The 23318-nt window shown below is 40.7% G+C and overlaps 1 protein-coding gene across 1 annotated transcript; it reads right to left on the bottom strand.

Moving 5' to 3' along the window:
• Positions 1–6187: 6187 nt before the first annotated feature.
• LOC142833960 (cytochrome P450 4A14-like) lies at positions 6188–17646 on the bottom strand. Its single transcript, XM_075945870.1, has 12 exons — positions 17442–17646; positions 16294–16426; positions 15368–15412; positions 14371–14498; positions 13407–13531; positions 12916–13070; positions 12413–12519; positions 12141–12331; positions 10720–10853; positions 9853–9917; positions 9656–9732; positions 6188–8147 (listed from the first exon to the last, which is right to left on the bottom strand). The coding sequence occupies exons 1-12, from the start codon at positions 17634–17636 to the stop codon at positions 7979–7981; spliced, it is 1524 nt and encodes a 507-aa protein (XP_075801985.1). The 5' UTR covers positions 17637–17646; the 3' UTR covers positions 6188–7978.
• Positions 17647–23318: the final 5672 nt, after the last annotated feature.

Raw genomic sequence — 23318 nt, forward strand, 5'->3', positions numbered from 1 at the left:
ACCACCATATTGATTTCCATAGTGGCTATACAAGTTTTCACTCCTTCCAGCAACAGAGGAGCATCCTGTACTCCAATCCTCTCCAGCAGGAGCTGTCACTTGTGTTTTTGATCAGTTGTTTGGACAGCTGTATGATGGAATCTCAAAGAAATTTTGATTTGCATTTCCATGACAGCTGAGGATGTTAAGTGTTTCTCAGCCCTTGAGAATCCTCTATTGAAAATTCTTTGTTTAGATATGTACCCACTTTTATTGGATGATTTAGTTTGTTGATATCTAGTTTCTTGAATTCTTTCATTATTTTGGTTTTTGCCCTCTGTCAGATGTGGAGCTGGTGAAAATCACTTCCCATTCTGCAGGCTGTCTTTTTGTCCTATTGACTATGTCCTTTGCCTTAAAAGTGTGTGTTACCTCTGCCTGGTATGTGAGGCTGACCAATGGCTCTGTTTTTTCTTCTTCTTTTCCTTTTTCCACCCTTTTTATAGATATTTATTGAGCTCTACATTTTTCTCTGCTCCCCTCCTGCCTCTCCCCTCTCTCCATCAACTCTTCCCCAATGTCCCCATGCTCCCAATTTACTCAGAAGAATCTAGTTTTTTCTACTTCCTATGTAGATTAGATCTATGTAAGTCTCTCTTAGTGTCCTCATTGTTGTCTAAATTCTCCAGGATTGTGTTTTATCGGCTTTTTTTTAAATTTATGTTTTAAAAACCAACTGTTAGTGAGTATATTTGAAAATTGTTTTTCTGTGTTGGTTTACCTCACTCAAAATAATGTTTTCTATTTTCTAGTTCCATCTGTTTTGATGTGGGAGTGATTTCTTATTAATAAAGAAACTGCCTAGACCCATTTGATAGGCCAACCCTTAGGTAGGCGGAGTAAACAGAACGGAATACTGGGAGAAAGAAGCTGAGTCAAGGAGTCGCCATGATTTTCCCACTCCAGAGAGACGCAGGTTAAGATCATTCCTGGTAAGCCAGCTCGTGGGCTACAGCAGATTATTAGAAATGGGCTAGTCCAGGTGCAAGAGCTAGCCTAGAAGAGGCTAGATAGAAATGGGACAAGCGGTATTTAAAAGAACACAGTTTCCGTGTAATTATTTCGGGTAAAGCTAGCCGTGGGGGCGGCCGGGTGCCTGGGACGCAGCCCGCCGCTCCATATTTCAACACTGTTTTCCTTCAAAATTCAAGATGTCGCTATTTTTTCTACTGTGTAGTGCTCCATTGTGTAAATGTACCACATTTTCCTTATCCGTTCTTTGGTTTAAGGGCATCTAGGTTGTTTCCAGGTTCTGGCTATGACAAACAATGCTGCTATGAACATAGTTGAGCACATGCTGTTTTACTCTCTGATCTTTAGGCAAGCTTTATTTATTAAAATACAAGTGAAATGCCACTAAAATTTTTGGGATAATTTGACCAGTATTGGCATTAACTCTTCTTTAAAAGTCTGGTAGACTTCTGGGCTAATACTGTCTGGTCCTAGGCTTCTTTTGATTGGAAGATACTTTTTAAATGTTATTTTATTTATTGTTTTTAATTGAGGTATACATTTCCCCACCTACCTTCCTTCCCTCCCCCATGCCCCCATGCTCCCAATTATCAGGAGATCTTGTCTTTTTCTTCTTCCTAGATAGGTCTGTGTATGTATGTCTTAGGGTCTGTTTTGTTGTCTAGGTTCTCTGGGGTTGAGGGATGTAGGCTGGTCAATTTTGGAGAAAGTTTTGTAAATTGCTCAGAAGGTAAATTCTTTTGAGTATCTGTTAGGTCCTTTTGGTTCATAATATCTATTAGTTCCAGTATTTTTCTGTTTAGTTTTTTATCTAGATGACCTGTTCATTGGTGAGAGTGGAGTATTGAAGTCTCCCACAATATCAGTGTGGGAAGGTCAATATGTGATTTAATCATCAGCAATGTTTCTTTTACAAATGTGTGTGCCCTTGTGTTTGAGGCATAAATGTTAAGGATTGATATATTATCTTGCTGGGTTTTTCCTTTAATGAGTATGAAGTGTTCTTCTCTGTCTCTTTTGAATAATTTTGGCTTGAAGTTTATTTTGTTAGATATTAGAATTGCTACAACAGTTTGCTCTTTAGGTCCATTTGCTTGGAAAACCATTTCCCAACCCTTTACATAAGGTAATATCTATCTTTGATGTTGAGGTGTTTCTTGTAGGCAGCAGAAGGATGAATCCTGTTTTCTCATCTATTCTCTTACTCTGTGTCTTTTTTACTGGGCAATTGAGTTCATTGGAAATGAGAGATATCAGTGACAAATGGCTGTTAATTTTTGTTATTTTTGTTGTTGCTGTGAATGTGTGCACAAGTGTATATATGTCTCTCTCTGTCTCTCTCTGTCACTCTCTCTCTCTGTCTCTCTCTCTCTCTCTCTCTCTCTCTCTCTCTGTATGTATTTGTGTTTTTTCCATTCTTTTGGTTTTGCTGATGTGAGATTATTCATTTCCTCTATTTTAATGGCTATAGTTAACCTCCTTGGGTTGGACTTTTTTCTAGTATCTTTCATAGGACTGGATCTGAAAATATTGTTTGAATTCGATTTTTATCATGGATTATCTTGATTTTTCCATCTATGGTCATTAAAATTTTTCTGCATATAGTAGTCTGAGCTGGCATCTGTGGTGTCTTAGAGTATGCCAGACATCTGTTTAGGCTTTTCTGGTTTTTAGAGTCTCCACTGAGAAGTCAAGTGTAATTCTAATAGATCTTCATTTAAATGTTACTTGGTCTTTTTCCTTTTCAGATTTTAATATTCTTAATATTCTTGTTTTTTTCTGTATGTTTATTGTTTTTGTTATTATATGGCAAGGAATCTTTCTTTCTGATCCAATAATTTGATGTTCTGTTAACTTCTTGAAACTTTATAGACAGCTCCTTCTTTAGATTAGGAAAAATATTCTTCTATGATCTTGTTGAAAATATTTTCTGGACCTTTGAGCTGGGATTCTTCTCCTTCTTCTATTTCTCTTATTCTTAGGTTTGATTTTTTCATAGTTTACCAGATTTCCTGGATTTTTTCCTATCAGGATTTTTTTAGATTTAAATTTTTTTTCTTTCTCTCTCTTTTTAAACAATATTTTTTATTTACATAATAATCCCAGTACCTGCCTCCCTCCTCCTGCTTCCCCAGCTTGACTCGTTACCCCATCTACTCCTCTTAGAGGGTAAGGCCTCCATGGGGAGTCAACAAAGTCTGGCACATCACTTTGAGACAAGACCAAGGCCCTCCCCTGTATCTAGGCTGAGCAAGGAATCTATCCATAGGGAATAGGCTCCTTAGAGCCAGTTCACACACTAGGAATAAATCCTGGTCTCCCTGCCAGTGGCCCCAAAAACTGCCCAATCCACACAACTGTGACCCATATTTAGAGGGTTTAGTTTGGTTCTACGTAAGTCTCCTGCTGTCAGTCCAGAGTCAGTGAGCTCCCACTAGCTCAGGCCAATTGTTTCTGTGGGTTTCCCCATAATGATCTGGATGAAGGTTCCATTTATCTCAACCATCCCATTCCTCAAGTTCTCCTTGCCAACCCCTTCTGTCCTCTTCTTTCCTTTCTGTCCCCCTCCCCCACAATGCTCCAAATTCACTAAGGAGATCTTGACTATTTCCCCTTCCTAGGGGGAATCCATGCAGATCTCTCTTAGGGTCCTCTTTATTATATATCTTTTCTGTGGTTATGGACTGTATTCTGGTTATCTTTTGCTTTATGTCTAATATCCACACAGACCTCAGACACATCTTCCCATGCCTTCTGCTTTTTTCATGGGTTCTTTCCCCCAGCAGCAACTTTTGCCTAGGAGCCAAGCAGAGATTCATTGAGGTCCAAATGACAACCATTTAGAGAGAACCTAGTCACAACTGGTGGTAAGACATATGAACTCCTCTTCCTTGGTTTGACACAATGGCATTCTTTCTTCTGTGTCTTTGTTCTGCTGTTTTGGGCTTGGCTACCTCAGGACACTTCCTCCTGCCCTGTGTGTCTAGCTCTTGCATCTTTTAGATCCCATGAAAACTATTGTCCTGATGGGGAATGGGCCAATTTTATCACAGAGCTGAGCTCAAAAAGAAGCAACCATGTAACTTGGCCAACATTTTAGCTAATATCATCAAGAAGGTGACACCACTGAACTTGGCTAGTTAAATGGCTTGGCTAGTGATGTCATCTAGATGGCAGCAACCAAATAACTTAGCCACCATCTTGATTAGTGATGTCATCAAGAAGGTGGCAACATTTGCTTGGTCACCATCTTGGTTAGTGACATCATCAAAATGATGACGCCTAAGTGATTCCCTTCCAGTACCACTGAGCCTCCAGGTGATCACACACAGCTATAATTTCCATGCCACAGGCATTCGGTCACAACTCAGTCCTCTGCTCCCCAATTTTCCCTTTTTGTTTTCACTTTCCTGGACTCCTAATGGGATTTTGGAATTCAGACCTTTATGGGGCTTCCACACAAGCTCTCTCGTACCAGACCATTGTGGTGGGTTGTTGGGGGAGATATCCTTGCACTGTCCCTCTAAAACTGCCAAAGACGTCAATCCATGTTCAGCTAGTCAGAATAAACCCAGATGAGGATAGAGAGACAAAGGAAGGAAAAGGGAGAGGCCTAATTGTTTGGTGAGCTTTTTAATCTGGAAAGGTGGAGAGATGGGTCAGCTGATCATTTCACCATTGCGTTTTGTTTATACCCTAATATCTGACTCTTGAATTTTATTTATTTACAGAATAATGAAAGTAGCCATGTTAGTAGATCCTTTGTACTTTTACATATTGTTTTACAAAACATATTTACTGTTTCTTCCTCCGAATTTATATATTTAAGAGACAGAACACAGTCATTCAAAATTCTTTAATACAACGTTTAACATAGAAAATAAAGTCAGAAAATAAGAGGAATTTTTATATTCCTTTTTCACAATAAATATTTTCACGTTTTATTTATTTAATTAATTAATTTTAATCCCAACTGCAGTTTCCCCTCCCCCTTCCTCCATTCCCACCCCCACCTACAATAAACATTTTTAAAGAAGCAAATGTAGACTTTCCAAAGCTTCACTAGACACCAATTCACACACAATTAAGTTTTTCTACCTAAATTAACTGGTTTTGAAGTCAAATGATTATAATTATGTACCAATTACATGTCATTAAATAGAAATACATCTTAAGTATATTTAAATTTATAGTATAATGTAAGAGGGGAAGCGATTCTACAATAATTCATTGTCCTTCTGGCCTTGGTGTTCAACAAAAGTATGTTGGGGAGCAACAATATATATTACACAGATTATCCACATTTAATAATTTGTTAGGTGAATTTTATATTTTTGATACAAAATATTTTAATGTCAGAATGGTGGCTGTTTTTGGTAGACTTAGAATTTTCTAACTTTGCTGTTACCTAGTGGGAGACTTGGGAGTGTCTCCAGCCACGTACTGCCAACACTGACCAGCCACCAGGGGGAGCTGACACCTTTGAGATAGCTAGACCCAGGAGGTTGTATGTGAATTTGCAGCAGCCAAGAGCTGAGTCTTGGAAAAGCAGATTTCAGTCAGGACCCAAATGATAGGGTGCCAGGCGCTGGACAAGCTGTTGCCAGAAGGGACAGCTGTGGGAGCTGAGATGGGATTGGCTTGCTTGTGTGGGAGGCTGGAGACAGATACACGTTCCATGCATGATCTTGATGATCTCAATCTGCATTTTCAGGTCTCTTTCCTCTGAGATAGAATGCACACACACACACACACACACACACACACACACACACACACACACCCCAAGATTCCTTCCTCACACTCTTCTGGCTTTCATTTTGCTCCCCAGATGCCCTTAATTTTGTTTTAGTTGCTGTTGTTGTTTGTATTACTTTGTGGTTGCTATGACCTAGACAGGCTAAAGAAAACGAGGATTCTGATACCATCTCCCTCCAAGTTCTTTTACATGTTTTTGTGTTTTGTGTTTGATAATCTCTATATTGCAAGTACGTAAACCCAAGTTACATGTGGCAAATTGCAGAGAGGCTCTCCTAATTCATACAGTCTAACTTGTAGGCCCCTTTAAATAGGAAATTCACCCCATGGTATGTCACACTTGTTTCTTAGCTAAATTGAGAAATATGATTGGAGGGGAGCTGACAGATTTATGAATTTCAAGAAAAAGTGCCTAATATTGGAGAGATCTTGTATTAGTAATTTAATAACATACATGAAAGCTCTAGAACAAAAGAAAAATAAAATCTAAAAGGAGTAGATGGCAAGAAACAATCAAACTCAGAACTGAAGTCAATAAAGTAGAAACAAACAAACAATAACAGAAAACAAACAGTTGGTTAAGAAAACCAATAGCCAAATTAACTAAAGGTGGAAGGGAGAGATCCAAGTTAACAAAGTTAGAGATGAAAAGGAGGACATAAATACAGATATGTGGAAATCTAGGCACTCAGTGGTATGAATTTGCCTCTTACAACTACCTTCATTATGTTCCATCGATTTCAATATGTTGTTTTCATTTTCATTCAATTATAGGAGGTTTTTATGTTCTTTCTTGATTTCTGTCTTGGCCCACTTTTCATTCAGTAATGCATTGTTCAGTTTCCATGAGGTCTTAGTTTTTCTGTTCTTGATATCCGGCTTTAATCCATGGTGATCAGATAGGATGTTTCTAGTTTTATTGTATCGGTTGGGACATGTGCAAGTATTTAATCAGTGTTGGAGAATGTTCCATGAGGTGTTGAGAAAAGGGTTGATTCTTTTGTGTTTGGGTAAAATGCTCTGAAAATATGTTAGGTCTGTTTGGCTTATGACATAGATTACCTCAAGAACTTTAGTTTAGCTTTTATCAGGATGACCTGTTACTAGTGAGAACACAGTATTGAAGTCACCGTGTGAGAGTCAGTATGTAGCAGTCATAATGTAGACTCTAAAGTCATACTGTGGAGTCAGCTGTAGTAGTGTTTTATGAACTTTTGTGTGTGATGCAAGGATGACAAACACTTTTCTTTATAGTTGGTGCTGAAATCACCAAAGAATCCAGGTCCAGCTCATGTGCATTTAGCAGGAATACTCCAAATCTCCTTAATGAATAACTAGAGTACTCTAAGCAAATAAGATCAGGTTAAAATCAGAAAACTCCTTGGCTTCACCAAATCATCAGTCCAATTTATAGACAGGCAACTCAAAGGGTCAAAAAGCAAAGCAAACCTCTCAAGAGCTGAGAATTCTACCACACTCTAAAAGTAGGGACCAGACAGTAACAAGATTCCCTGATGGCTGGCTTGCCAAAGCCCCTTTAGGACACTTGGGTTCATGCCTGCATCTGAAACAAAAATAGGAAACAGAAGTAGATGAAGTAAAATAGATTTATTTTTGGCTTGGGTCAAAGGAGGAAAAACTGTTCATTTCTCTGTAACAAGATTATTTTTTCATAAGAAAATTGGAACAAATGCCCTAAATCTGAACACATTAACTTTAACATAAGATAAGTAGAAAGAATCTGGAGAGCCTCTGCTTGTGAATCAAGTTCCCCTTCTGGGTGATGCAGACTTTTAATGTTAATTTTCTCCCAGCGTGTGATTCCTAAGGACATTTGAATTCGTGGTGTCTACTGACTCAAGAGTCTGAGAGCCAAAGGGAGAGGCACAAGTGTCTCCATTTAAAATGTTTCTTCTTTCAGGGGGATGGTTATAAAGGGTAAACTGAGGCCAGGCAGGTGTTTAGGGGTTATGTGGCCAGTCAGAGACACAACCATGTGGCAGACAGGCGCACACACAACTGGGAAGAGTCTAGGGAGAGTGTGAGAAAGAGCAGGAAGTTGGGACGACAGGAGACATCACAGACAGCAGAGGAACAGGTGTCAGAAAGAAAGCAGAAGAAATACAGATAAGCCCGGGACAGAAGCAGGGGACGAGTAGAAAGCCCTGAAGGCAGCAGGTCCCAAGAGTTGTCCCTTTCTCCTCCAGAATTATCTTAGCTTCTTGAGACGCAGGTGGATCCCATCCTTGGACTTCAACACAAGTCTTAACATGGGGACCGGGATCCTGGTGGGATCTGGCAGCAGCTCAAAGCGGAGCAGGGTCAGGGCCACGGCCACCTTCATCTCATTCATAGCAAACTGTTTCCCAATGCAGTTTCTGAACCAAGCAGAGACATAAAGTGAGATGCGTCCTCAGACATGTTGGGCATTCGGGCCCCCTTCATGGTACAAGCCTAATCATTTTCCACATAGGTCACACACCTAAATCGTTCCCTGCTTTAAGTTCACAAAACCACCTGAATCCCTTGTCTTCGTGCATAGATTTCTGACCTATGACAAATTTTCACTCCTCTAATGTTACGTCTAACCCTAGACCTGCTCTTGGCTGTGTGAAATGTCATTTGAACAGTGCCAGCATTGTGGGGCATCGAGTCCAAGCACATGAATTATTTAATGAAGTAGTCATTGGGTTATCCAATTCTCTCCACAAAGTTTTTGGATCTCCACTATGATCACCCCTATTAGGTTTAAGATGAGGATGGATAAGTCACCATCCTGTAGATTATCATCTATGCATAAAAACTGAATTGATCCTACAGTGGGACTCAAATATCAGTGGTAGAAATTTCTGGTGAATGCACCTGATTTAGAATCCTCAAGTTGTTCTCCATCTTCCTCCTGCTCAGTTGTCGGGCTCCGACCCCTCATCCCTCTCAGACTGCCATCATTTGCAGCCATCTTATCGGACCGCAGAAAATCCCTTATTTACAATTTTGCTGTCTTTGTTGTCCACACACTTCTTCCTATGCACTCCATTAGGTAGAACAGCATCCAGATGCCCCAGCCATAACCACACTTAACACAGGATTGTTGAGTTTCTAGCCTCACTTCCTACTTAAGATCACACTGCTGAAGTTGCCAGAGATGCTCCTCATTACCCTCACTATCACATCTAAAGGACAAGCCAAGAGCTAAGTAGCTCTGAATCCCCTGTAGCTGATGTCCCTTCCCATACGCATGGCTTTGCAAATTGGGAAATACGAGTTGCAAACATTTGTCTATGCGGTAAAATTTTTGTGAGGGTAGAGGCCAAAAATGTAAGATGATAGCCTCTGGTGTCCATCGTACAATGAGCTGGGAACTCTTATATATATATTACTTTAACAGAAATGCCCATAAAATTTCTACAATTATATATATATATATATATATCACCTGTAATTCTTAATATACATTTATTACATACATGTTTATAGGTACATATATTTCAGGGAATTATAGAAGCACCCAACAGTTGAATTAATAAGAAAACCTACTGGGAATTTTGGGAAAGAAAAATTCTCCCTTTAATGTCATTGAAAACTAAAATTCTTGCTTTTAACTTGCATAAGGAATACAATTCAGAAATATGAAGTTCAGCATTTGTAAAAATACCAATATATACTAGTTTTTCTTACAAATATTTCAGTAACCACTGGGCAGTGGATTAAAACCCTCTGTGGTATACTGAATTGCCATCTTCCATTTTGGTGCATATACCTGACACTATCTGTCCACACATAACAATAATACACAAAAGTAGACCAAATGAAACATAAGCGATCAGAAATAGAAAATATTAATACGTGCCAGGGACTCCCTTTCCTCCCAACCCTTTCCTATCACCTTGCTCCTCCTGAGAAGGGCAGGAAAGCGTAGCTGTGCCTAGAAGAATCTGGTGCAAATCTAGAGGGGTCAAACACCTGCAGAGAGAGCACAGGGACCAGGACAAACCAAAGTGAAGCCCATTTCCAATGCAAAAGGAGACAGAATGTCTGAAGTTGCAATTGAGTGGCTCTTCTCTCTTCTCAGGGCCTTCATACCTTAGGGTTTGGCCAAAAACGTGGGTTATGGTGAAGGCCATAAATGCTGATTGCAACTGTGATACCTGTGAGGGGAAGACATGGAGTGGAATTAAGCCAAAGAAATGGGTTCTAGACTCACATCCAACAGGAGACTGGCATGTGCTTAAGGAGTCATCACTTAGAGCTGATAATCCTTTGGGCAATAGGGAGCTTAGCAAAGTGTGCTTTAGAGAACCATGAATCCAGTGATGATAGAGAGTAGTGAAGTATGGGAGCATCTGCTTCTAGTAAGTGAAGTGTCAACACACACTCATCAAATGTCTTACATGTACCATCAGAGAACACACATTAGCTCACAGAACACTCACAATTCCCTCCCTGCCATTCCTAAGGTGCTGTTTTATGCCCATTTTTCATATGTAATACTAAATTGTCCATGAGGCCCGTTATCTTTTCTTATGTTTACAGTGATAGGATGTGGCAGACCTGGTATCATACCCAATGACCAGTTCACTAATACATGTTTCCCTATAGAGATGAGGATCCCAGAACTTATCCCTGGCTCCTCTCTTTCATCAACTCAAAATTTCCCGAGACACTGGGAAGCATTGCACCAACATGCAGGATTCCATTATCTTTCTCATTTGCTTTTATTCATGAATAAAACCGTATCGTCACAAGACTTGTGTCGTTCTTTTTCAACCCTGAATATCTCAAGTGACTGCAATTTCAAAGCTGAGAATGACATTTAACTAGGGGGTGGCATTTCTTCCAGAAGACTTCCTCAGTCTCAATTTTATGACCTCAGCACAACTTCAAAATAAGGATCCAATTTATTGAGACAACAGAGTACACATGAGGACTGAGGCAACTGGTTCTGGTTACCTTTGGGTAAGGAGCGTCCATCAGGGAAGGTGACAGGTGTGTTGAGCTCTCGACTCACACTCGGGACAGGTGGGTAGAGCCTCATGGCCTCCTTGATGCACATAGTGGTGTAGGGCATCTGGTCCAGGTGGTCCCTGAAATAAAAGCCACCCTGAAAAGTCACACAGGACTGGGGTACTAGAAAAACATCATCCTGAGCAAGGCAACCCAGTCCCTGAGAGACACACATGGTATGTACTCAGTTATAAGTGGATATTGCTGTTAAGTAAAGGATAATCACACTACAATCCACTGACCTATGGAAGTTAGATAAAGAGGAGAGGTCTAGGGTGGAATATGGATCTCCCTGGGAAGGGGAAATAGAATAGATTTTGTGGGTGGACTGTGGACGGTGGGCATTGGAACAGGCAAGATTGGGTGGGGAGGAAGGGACAGAGAGAAGATATAGGGCCTGAATCAGCCATCTTCTGTAGCCAGGCAGGTCTCCCAAGGTGGGACTGGGATACCAATACAGCCACAAAATATGACCCACAAGGTGTCTTGCCATGCAGATATACTGGAACAATGGTGGCACATAGTTTGTGGGGGTGGCCAACAAATGGTTGGCCTAACTTGACGCTAACACCTCTATAGAGAGCTCATGCCCAACACTGCCTAGGAAGTCGGACTCAGGAAGCTGGATGACTCAGAGACCTAGGATAGAATCGAACATGACTGAACAAAAAAAGTTATTGAAATTATTCCTAATGACATTATGCTATTGTTGTGAACCAGCGTCTTGCTTAATCATCACCAGAGAGGCTTCTGCTAGAAGCGATGGGAACAGAAACAAAGACCCACAGCCAATTATTAGGTGGAACCCTGAAGAAGAAGGGAAGGAAGGATTATAGGAGTCAGATAGGGTGAGGACACCACAAGAATACAGTCCACAGAATCTATTAATCAGGGCTCATAAGGGTTCACAGAGACTGAAGCAGCAACCACAGAACCTACATGGGTCTGAACTAGAACTCTCTGCATACATGATGTGATTGTTTAGCTTAGGGATTTTGTTGGATGCCTAACAGGGAAAGTAGAATTATCTCTGATTCTTTTGTCTACTCTTGAGGCTCTTTTCCTCCTACTGGGTTGTCTGGTCCAGCCTTGGAAATGAGGGTTTATGCCTAGTCTTACTGTATCTTGTTATGCAGTGTTTGCTTGACATCACTTGGAGGCCTGCTCTTTTCTGAAATCAAATGAAGAATTATTGGGTCTAGGGGAGAGGGAAAGTGGAGAGTTAGGAAAAAACAGGAAGTAGGGAAGTAGGAGAAGCTGTGGTCAGAGTGTATTATGTGAAAGAAGAAAAAAGGAAAAGAAAACAATTTAGAAAAGATCTCTCTTATATGTAGGCAGGGGTCTTCTTCATCTTGAGTTTTTCTCACCAGGTGACAGAAGTTCCATCACCCAGGACACTTTGCACCTCCTCCCTGCATCTCTGTTGGTGCTCAGGGTGTGCGGCCAGAGCATAGAAGATCCAGGAGAGTCCACTGGCTGTGGTGTCATGGCCCTCGAACATGAATGTGTCCACCTCTGCACGCAGGTCCTCATCAGACAAGCTCTTCCCATCCTCCATCTGAGTAAAGGCACTGGTAAGAGCAACGTTGGTATCTAATCTGTGTTTCCAGACCAAACCTCATCCCTGCACTTCACTCACTTTGGAAAGCAAGAGGATGTCCAAGAAATCCAGGCGCCTCTTCTTCTTGACTTTCTCCAGCTCTTCCTCATTCTGAAGCTGAGCTTTCCTCATCTTGATCACTCCATCTACCCCATAATAGCATTTGTCAGAGAGATCTCAGAGCTTCTGTAATTCACAGGATCCCTGAGCCCAATCTGCGTGTTCCAGGGAGCCCAGAATGCATGCGCATGTGGGAGTTTGGTCATGAGTAAAGGCTGCACAGTCTCATATCCTACAAGATTCCAATCAATATCCTGGGCCACAGAGCTATGTCAAAGGCTGTTGCATGGATCTCCTGCAGTGTCACCAATGCAATGTAATGAAACTGGGAATTCTTGTAATTCTGGCTCCCAGAAGTTATATCTCAGTAGTGACTAACATGAGTCCTATAGAGGCTTCTGGTAAACTCACTGTGTCTGAGATGTATAATCCTATCTTTGCAGTGAGCCTGATAAAGGAAGAAAGGGGTGGAAAGGCAGAACCTGTGTGCTCATGTGCAAGCTGGCAGGCATGGTAGAACAAACGGCCATCAGAGGACATCTTGTAGATGGTGTTATTCCAATATAAGACACTCCTTATTCGATGGAAAGTCAGGTTGTTCAGATCCTCAACAGCCTTAGTGTAGGACCTGGAGTTTCTGAGCATAAGAAATACAATATACTGGTTATGGGATTGTCTGACCCAAGAATAGAGTGGGCTCTATAGTCATCCTTTCAACTGTGGACACACAACACCAAGGCCCACATCACTTGTGTCTTATAGGTATTTGAATCCTTGAGCATTTAGAGAATGAGCTTCTACACTTGCTAGGATTCTACTGTGTATGTTGGGGCTGGCTTGAAATTAGAGCTTAGCCTAAGCCTGGGTGAGAACCTTGCTTTCTATAGAGGCAACTGTCTTCGTTACCATGTACCTCTTACTAAGCCCCGACAGATTGGTAAGACCAAAGACTACAAATGAAGGTTTCACTCACTCATCCAACTGGACACTGCCCTGGTAACTGAAAGCACACTTCATAACAGTGTCCAGCGTCATCATGGAGATGTAGTGAAAGACGTCCAGAGAGTGCTCCTGTCCGTTGAGCTTCTCCCATTTGTCCTGTGGTGACAATGAAACAATTGTTTTCTTCAAAAGACCTGTGTTCAGGCTAAGATTTTTTAGTTTATCTATGGATAATCAGTATGGAGTACGTCACCATCAAGAGCATATGTCTGTAGCAAATTAAAGGCGTGAAGCGAATATTTGTAGTCTGATGCCTATTTCTTCCAAACCTTTTATGAAAACAACATGCTCTCTCATGGGGTCCAGTTACTGTTTTTTTGTTTTTAAAACTAATATAATCTTTCACTTTACTAAAAGGCCTCTTATGTTTCTGAGAGTGAATTAGACTTGAAAAAGTAGTGCAAACACTAATATAGGCATCAAATGTTTGAAGGTAAAGAAGCTGTGGGCCTAAATGAGCATGTCTTATGAGTGGTTTTAATTCCGTTTCACTTATCAAAAGTTTGCTAAACATGGTGAGAACAGAAATCAGGCCTAATAAAGGTGATGGTGTGTCAGAGATGAATGTGAGAGTGTGGACCTTGTCTTTACTTTGTAGCTCACTCAAGAGTATGCAGAAGCCCTTGGTCCATGACATTCTTGTCCTATAAGATCTAGAAGGCACCACCATCCGGTCCAGCCAAAGATGAAGAGTCTCTGTTGCATGGTGTTTTATTCTCTGTGGTAAATACTTAGTCATGTTCTTACCACAGTGCTCTCTGAAGAGTGTATTTCAATCTGATAAATGGGAGCATTCCAATTTATGCATTTGTGGAACATTTACTTTATAACATGAGTTATTAGTCTATGTGACTGTCTGAAATTGTTTGAAGTGAGTTAATCGTGAGTGTGCTATGAATGTGTGTGAAGAAATGAGAAAGAATCAAGCAACTCACTAGCATTGTATTGACAGAGTCCGCCATGATTCTGATGTAGGGTTTTAGGATATCATAATGGAAGGCTGGAGTCAACATTCGCCGGTGCTGGAACCACTTCTTCCCATTCAACAGAAGTAAACCGTAGCCTGGGACGGAGACTGGTATGTGAATGTGTCCAGTAGAAATGGAATCAAGGGTACCCCTGGGATCATTTGGTAAGATTCATTGGGATGGAATAAGGAAAGGAAAATCAAGTAATGGTGGGATTTCTTAATCAAAAACAGGGAAAGTGAGACTCCAATTTTGTCTAATAAATCTTCTGTGCCTAAGAAAAAACAGGACCGCGAGGAGTACACCCACACACTGAGACAATGAGGATGTTCTATCGGGAACTCACCAAGGCCAGCTGGCCTGGGTCTGAAAAAACCTGGGATAAAACCGGACTAGCTGAACATAGCGGACAATGAGGACTACTGAGAACTCAAGAACAATGGCAGTGGGTTTTTGATCCTACTGCACGCAATGGCTTTGGGGGAGCCTAGGCAGTTTGGATGCTCACCTTACTAGACCTGAATAGAGGTGGGCGGTCCTTGGGCTTCCCACAGGTCAGGGAACCCTGATTGCTCTTCGAGCTGATGAGGGAGGGGGACTTGATTGGGGAAGGGGAAGGGAAAGGGAAATGGGAGGCGGTGGCGGGGAGGAGGCAGAAATCCTTAAATAAATAAATTAATTAGAAAAAATAAAATAAAAAAAACCGACATAAAGGATGAAACGGGTTGGTATAAGATAAAGGGACATATATAAATGTCTGTCCATGAATGTCTGAAGATATGATGTGGCAGAAACTGGATATCATTAAAACTACATAAGCAGTAGGAAGGATAAGGACTGACTAGAAGAAGAGAAATAAAGCCCTATTTAGGGATGGATCATGATACTTGTGGCCAGGCACCTATTGTTCTCCATTCACCAAAGAGCAGTCAGGAAAACATATTCTTTATTTTAATATACTTACCAATCCAGGGCACAACTAATTGGTAAATACCAGAAGCCTTTGGATCTGAAAAGTAACATAGATATTGCAGACCAGATAAAGAAGATATTGTTCAAACTGCAAGCTTTTTATGAATTCTTCAGTTTTTCACAATTTTAAACTTATTTTGTAAATGTGTGTATGTGTTTGTGTGTGTGCGAGCGTGTGCATGCATGCGTGCGTTTGTGCACTTGCCACAGTGTCTGGTGTTCAGAAGTCAACTGTGGAGTTGGTTCCTTCTTCTCACTTTCAGTGTGGGTTTCAGGGCTCAAACTCAGATCATCAGGCTTCAGCAGCAAACCCCTTGACCAGCTGAGCCATTTTAGCAACAATGCTATTAGTTCTTTGTGGATTTCTGCTGACAGTTTTTCCTTATCACCTCTCACTGCTTCCTTTTCCTTTCTATCTTTTCCAGTTATGTGGGTTTAGAAAGACAGACTTCATTGCACCAGCAGCTGAATGTCTCTGTCACTATGATGTTTATAAATCAAACAAAACACTTCTTAAAGCCAAACAATAACAAAAAGACTTGAGTTTTTTCTATATTGGGCCGTGGTTTAGTAATCCTTTGTCCCAGAGAAGTAAGCAATTAGAGATTTTGAATCCAGTTGTCTAGATATAAAATTTGTTCTTCACCTACAGGGAAACTTGTAAAAAAACATTGATCAATTTGTTTTAAGAGAAAAAAGAAATTAAGCCCTGTGCAGCTATTGTAAGTGTTGTGAACTATGTATTTTTAATCATATGTTAGTCTCTGGACAGGGAGAATGGTAGCAGATACTAGTCAGATATCGATGGCTGAATGTCACTATTTTCTAAAATGCCCCAGACTTGGGGTATGAACGTTTGGGGTATGAATGTTGGGTGGTAGACATGCTGCAGCTGCAAAGAAACTATGGAACTCTTACCTGATCGCCCCAGAATCACCTTCACATAGTCAGGGTCATAGATCATGACTCGTGCATGACTCCCCGAGAGCCACTGTGAGCAGGCGCTTGGGAATTTCTCTACCCAGGAAAGAATCTGCTGGAGGTCCTTATCCTTTTGGAGCAGATACCAGGAAAAAGACAAATTAATGAAATTATTCTTTGACATCTAGTATTTTGTTTGATAGGGGGAGGCACGACTATCACAGGGACATAGCCTCTAAAATGTTCAGAAAAAAAAGACAGAATTTTGGGTCAGTTTGACAATCTGTCTTTTCTTTCATCCAGACATGTGCTGTATCAAGAATTTCCCTGACCAGAACCTGAAGTCTTGCTAGATGGAGCTAATGATCCGTAAATAAGTTATGTAGCTATTGATCCATAAAGAAATTATGGGGATAAGAGCATCAGCATTCTGTATGAGCTCTAAATTTATCTATTCTTAAATGTGACCAGTGTGCGATCCTCACTGAGGACCTCTTCATACCGCCCCTTACCAAACTGTGCTCTACTGAGGGCTAGAAGAAGTCAACCATCCTTACTGCCTATACACACTTGAGAATGGAGGAGACTGGTGAATCCAGCCAGTTTCAGGGACTTTTTGAAGCCTTTGAGTTGCTTGCTTCCTGAACTTAAGGACTTCTACTGCAGGATGGGATGTTTCACCTCCCCACAGAGCTTCCAGTAACTTAGGGGCTTCCTTTGTGAATGGGATGTTTTACCTCTCTTTAGAACATCCTGTACTGTAATCACAAGTTTCCCTCCAAAAAGGACAGTTTTAATCTCAGAGGAAACTGATACATAACATGGCCCCCAAATCATCATGTCTAGAAGCTCTCTCAGTCTTAACAAACCTAGATAGTTGTTCTGTGTACCCGACATCACTCACCCACACCGTAAGGACAAGCTCTTTTCCCATGCCCTTGTACATCCTGAGTCTATTGTCAACACACATCTTCTTAAAGGGTGTGTGCTCCTCATGGTTAAGGGAAGCTCACTCTTAGAAGTACAATGAATATTCTTCATTCAGAAACCACATGCTCATCACACAGCAAACTGCCCCATGGACTGAAACTAAACTATCAGAGCACCAGCTTTTCATGTCCTTCCCCTCTCTCCCTTCTTCCTACCTTCTGGTGGTGCCCCCAAAGCCAATGGGAAGGAGTGGATGGGAACTTCTGGAGGGTCTTGAGCAGCCATTGCCTTCTTAAGTAGAACTGGACTGCCTTGAAAAGCACCAGAAATAGGCTGAGCAGGAAGACTACTTGGAAGAACCCAGAAACACCATCCAAGCTTCTGCTGGGGCTAAATATAGAGAAACCCATGGTTAGAGGCTTCCGGATCATTAGTGTCACTGAACCTTTGGAACATCCACATTTGAGTAACGAGAAAGTTGATCCACCTACTTTTGGGAGGGATGATGGAGAAGACAGACAGGTATTGACCTCAGGTTCCAAAGTTTATTAATATGAGACAACGTTGAGAAACAGTGAAAACAGAGCCTTAGCAACTGACCTTGGTCATTGCTGTATAAGCACACACTTTCCTGTCTCTCTACTGCTCACAAATATTTATTGAGCACCTAATATATATTATTAACATCCTAGTTGATGAGATAGAGTAATGGAATAGATATAATTAGCCTTGATATTCAGAGATTCATATTCTAACTTACCAAACATTTAATAGGGTTAGCTGCTTGTACAAGATGAAAATGATGACAAGGAGTAAATCTGTGTTCAGACGAATATAGTTGCAGAGAGTTTCTACACATAGTGATCCTTGCAGCTGGACCCTAAATTCAGCTGTTTCTTACATTTCACTTAGGGCTTATCCTAACCCTTCTCCAGTTATGATCTGGGATGAATGTGTCAGTGGGTGGAACATTGCAGCTGCATTTAGGAGGGCTCAACCCCAGGTGAGCCTCACCACACATGTAGCCGGCTACAGTCTTTCTGTGCCTCAGTATCTTGACTGGGTAGGATAATAATACCTTCCCCAAATACTTAAAATACTCCTTGCCATTACCTATGTCAAGACATATTTCTTGATCTCAGTTTGCATTAATTATAATAAAGAAATCAGTGAAATGATACTTGTTATGGTTAGCCTGAAAAAATTAAATACCCACCCAGGATTAATAAAGCAAAATTATAAAAATAAGATCTTGAAGAATTAGTAACCCATGAACTGTACAGTGCTGGGATGGTTTCCAAAAAAATTTATAAATGTTATACTTAAGCAAGGAATGGATGCTTGGATTGTGAGCCTAGCCGCTAACATGAAGTTGGATGGGTAAAAGGATGGGGAGCATCTGGTATGAGTTGATGAAGGGAAATTATATAATCAAAAATATTGTACTAAAATATTAAATAAAAAATAAATTTTAAAATAGCAAAAGTTAAAAGAAGAAAGAACACAAGGGATGGATATGATCCCTTCATTGGCGTCATCATACCTGCTTCGATCATGATTTTTTTCCCTAAATGAACTCAAATTTTACAGAATCCATAGAGTCATACACAAATTTATTTCAACTGGGGTTTCTAGGAATCCAGCTTATTTACTGTTCCTGGAATATGTGTTTGCCATAATCTGGTTTGTCATCTATCCAAATGTTTTCTTGAACTTTGTCTTACCCTGTACCATGACATGTATTGCATACTCCATATATTTTCTTTCTTTCTTCCTAAAACCCTGAGCTCCTGTCAAAACCAAAGACAGAGGGAACATGCAACTATGCACATTCCATTTGTGTGAACATTTACCCACTTTGTGGTTATTTTACAACTTCAAATATTTGTTGAATGAGTGACTGATTGAAAGATCAAGGTATGACGTGAACACTTAGCAAAGACATTATGATCCCGCTCCACTAAGTGGGTCGTCTTGTACCTTTACTCCATTCCTACTTGGATCATTGCCCACTATGCATTTAAAGACTGGTAGACTGTAGTGGAAAGAGCTTTGGCATCCAAGACTACTGCTGAATTTTAGTTTTGATTGCTTCCTTTTCTAAATCAGAGTTCTTTATACTTTCGCTCACATTGTCTCACCCTGTCTATTGTGTGCTATGAGGGAGAGATAACAATTATAGGTTTCAAAGACTTTAATAAATCACACATAAGTGGGCTCACTGATGGAGGAAGGTCATTGGTTAAATAAAAAGAAACTGCTTGGCCCTCATTGGTTAGAAGATAGGTGGGAGGAGTAAACAGAACAGAACGCTGGGAGGAAGAGGAAGTGAGCTCAGACTCCACAGCTCTCCTCTCGGGAGCAGACGCGTCAGAGAGACACCATGCTCCCAGCTCCCAGGCAGACACACGCAATGAAGCTCTGACCCAGGATGGATATAGGCTAGAATCTTCCCGGTAAGCGCACCTAGGGGCACTACATAGATGATTAGAAATGGGCTAAATTAATATGAGAGAATTAGCCTAGAAGAGGCTAGATAGAAATGGGCCAAGCAGTGATTAAATGAATACAGTTTGTGTGTTGTTATTTCTTGCATAAGATAGCCAGGCAGCCGGGGTGCTGGGGATGCAGCCCCGCCGCCCTTATTACTACAGCTCACTGATTGGCAGTGCTGCAGGACAAGGACTCAGGAGTCTTGCTTTTCCTGGCAGCCCTGACAGGGGCTGAAGGAGGATTTATAAGCATAAAAATATAAACTCAACTGTTCCAAGTTACAGGTACAGTTTTTAGGAATCAAGAGTCGAAGACTAAGGCTATCCCTATGCATTCCATCATTGTCAACTGACACAAGGGTAAACTCTTTAGTCCACCAAGTCAGATCCATTTTTTTTGCTGTTAGGAACAACCATAACACTTTAAGGAATTAAGGGGGCATAACAGACTATTTATATTGTCTAAAGGTGGATCAGTCATTGCAAAGTTCTCAGCTCCCCTAAGGCCTGAGATCCCGAACTTTGTGCCACCATACAGATAAAATGGAGTTTGAAGTCAAAATGGCAGTACTTAGCACAAGATGCTTTTGTCTGTTCCCTTCAATGTTATGATAATAATGAACATGGAGTGAGTAGGTATTGCATTCAGGGCACTGCTACAAGGCAGTTGCCCTGCTTCCTCCCTCAACAATCCTCCAAAAGAATGCTGTTGAAAGGATCAGGGAGTGACGCTGGAGGTTTAATACGTCTTTATCTCTACAACACATTCTCATAAGTTTACCATTTTCATAGATTTAGCAGTTGCCTTCCAGGGACCTACATTCTGTTCCCAGACTCTATGTAATAGCTCACAAGGAACCATCTGTAGTCCCAGTTCAAGGGGATTTGACACCCCTTCTGGCCTCTGCAGGTACTACATGCATGTGGTACACAGACACACATGGAAGCAAAATGTCCATGAACATTAAATAAATAATTTTTAAAAATCAGGGAATTGTCAGAAAAATGGATGACTGGAGGTGATTCATTTCTTCTTTCCAACTTTCAAATAAGAAAGTCTAAATTAAGATAAATTTATTCTACTAGACATATATGCACCAAACCCTGAGGCACCAAGTTTCATTAACAGATCTAATACCAAACATTGGCTCCAACACAGTAATGGTGGGTGGTTTCAACACTACACTCTCACCAATATACGGGTCATTTCTACCACAAAGAAACACTAGACATAGAACCCTGAAGTTATCTGACATCACACACCAAAAGGACCTGGCAGACATCTGCATTCCACCAAAACTCTTCAAACCACCCCACCGGCTCCAATGCTATATGGAGTTGTTTCCCACGTTCTCACAGCTCTTGAGAAGCTTCAAACTGGCAGATGTTCCACTCACAGCAAAGAGATGCTGAAAGCATGAAAAAGCAAGACAGCATGACTCCTCCTCCTCAACTATTGAACTCAAAGTTACTGAAATAGGTAAATGCTAGGTGATAATGTCAAAGGCTCTCCGGCAAAATATGACCAATTACCTGAAAGAACAAGCAGATGAATCAGATTCATGACCTCATGACCTGGAGAAGACAGAAATGAAAGAAAAAAAAGAATGAAAAGAATCAACTAAGCCAGTTCACGACCATCAAATCAGCACTGTAAAAGATACTTGAAAATATTATTATACTCAGAGAAGAAATAAAGACAATCTCAATTATATGAAATAATAAATTTCATGAAAGGAATAGATAAAGAAAAGCTAGAAAAATCTATGGTACCAAACACAGTAAATCAACAAACTCCTGAGCCTGATATAGAAGATTGTACAAAACAAAGCTTCCTCTAATACTGAGGGGACTTAAGAGGTGAGTGAACAGCCATGTGGTGGCAAACTCCAGTCTCTATAACATCCACAGTGGGACAAAACCCCGGACCCCTCCCCAACTCTCTCGGCTTTTCTAACCATCCATCAGGAGACTTTTCTGTAGGTAGGCTCTCCTCAAACCCATCCACCTGACCTTTCAAGCTACTAGCCCCATCCATCCCCCAAACTCGCATATCCTCCCACTCTTCAACTGGACTTAGGGAGCCCAGCCCAATGCTTCACTGTGAATCTTTGCCTCTGCTCTCATAAGTTGCTGCATGAAGGTTCTATGGTGACATTTAAGACAGTCATCAATCTGACTATAGGGCAAGGGCAGTTAGTGAACCCTCTCCATTGCTGCTTAGGGTCTTAGCTGGGATCATCCTTGTGAATTCTTGGGATTTTTCTAGTGCCAGGTTTCTTACTGGCCCCATAATGGCTCCCTCAAACAAGATATCTCTTTCCTGGCTCTCCATCTCTGTTCCTCCATCTTGACTATCCCATTTCCTCAAGTTCTACTCCCCTCCTTCTCTCCTCCTCCTATTCTATCTTCTCTTACCCCAACCCCACGCTCCCAATTTTCTCAGGAGATCTTGTCTATTTCCCTTCTCAAGGGGATGCATATATATTCTTAGGGTTCTCTTTGTTACTTAGCTTCTCTGAAGTCATGGACTTATTATCCTTTGCTTTACACCTAGTGTCCACTTTTGAGTGGGTACAGAGCATGCTCCTCTTTCTGTATCTGGGTAACCTCATTCAGGATGATTTTTTCTATTTCCACCTATTTGCAAGCAAATTTTTAAATGTCATGTTTTTGTTTTTGTTTTGTTTTGTTTTTTTACCACTGGGTAGTACTGTGTAAATCTACCACATTTTCTTTATCCATTAGTCAATTGAGGGGTATCTAAGTTGTTTCCAAGACCTGGCTATTACAAATAATGCTGCTATGAACATAGCTGAACAAATGCTCCTGTAGTATGATTCAGCATCCTTTGGGTATAAGCCCAAGAGTGGTATTTCTGGATCCTGAGGTAGGTTAATTCCCAATTTTCTGAGTATTGCCATACTGATTTCCAGAGTGGTTGTTCAAGTTTGCATTCCCACCAGGAATGGATGAGTGTTCCCTTTACTCCACATCTTCTCCAGCATAAGTTATCATTGTTGTTTTTGATTTTAGGCATTCTGACAGGTGTAAGATGGTATCTCAGAGTTGTTTTTATTTACATTTCCCTGATGGCTAAAGAAGTTGAACATTTCCTTAAGTATCTTTTGGGCCATTTGAGATTCTTCTATTGAGGATTCTCTGTTTAGATCTGTACCCCATTTTAATTGAATTATTTGATATTTTGACATCTAATTTCTTGAGTTCATTATATAATTTGGAAATCAGTCCACTGTCTGATGTGGGGTTGGTGAAGATCTTTTACCATTCAGTAGGCTGCCTTTTTGTCTTTTTGACCATGTCCTTTTGTTTATAGAAGTTTCTCAGTTTCAGGAGTTCCCATTTATTTATCATTGCTCAATGTCTGAGTTACTGGGGTTATACTTAGGAAGTGGTCTCCTGTGCCCATGCATTGAGGCTACTTCCTACTTTCTCTTATATCATATTCAGTGTTATTATATTTATATTGAGGTCTTAATCCATTTTGACTTGAGTTATGTGTGTGGGGATAGATATGGAACTATTTGTATTCTTCTACATGTTGACATCTAGTTATGCCAGTACCATTTGTTGAAGATG

The sequence above is a fragment of the Microtus pennsylvanicus genome, chromosome 13 (assembly GCF_037038515.1).
Source record: "Microtus pennsylvanicus isolate mMicPen1 chromosome 13, mMicPen1.hap1, whole genome shotgun sequence".
NCBI lineage: Eukaryota > Metazoa > Chordata > Mammalia > Rodentia > Cricetidae > Microtus > Microtus pennsylvanicus.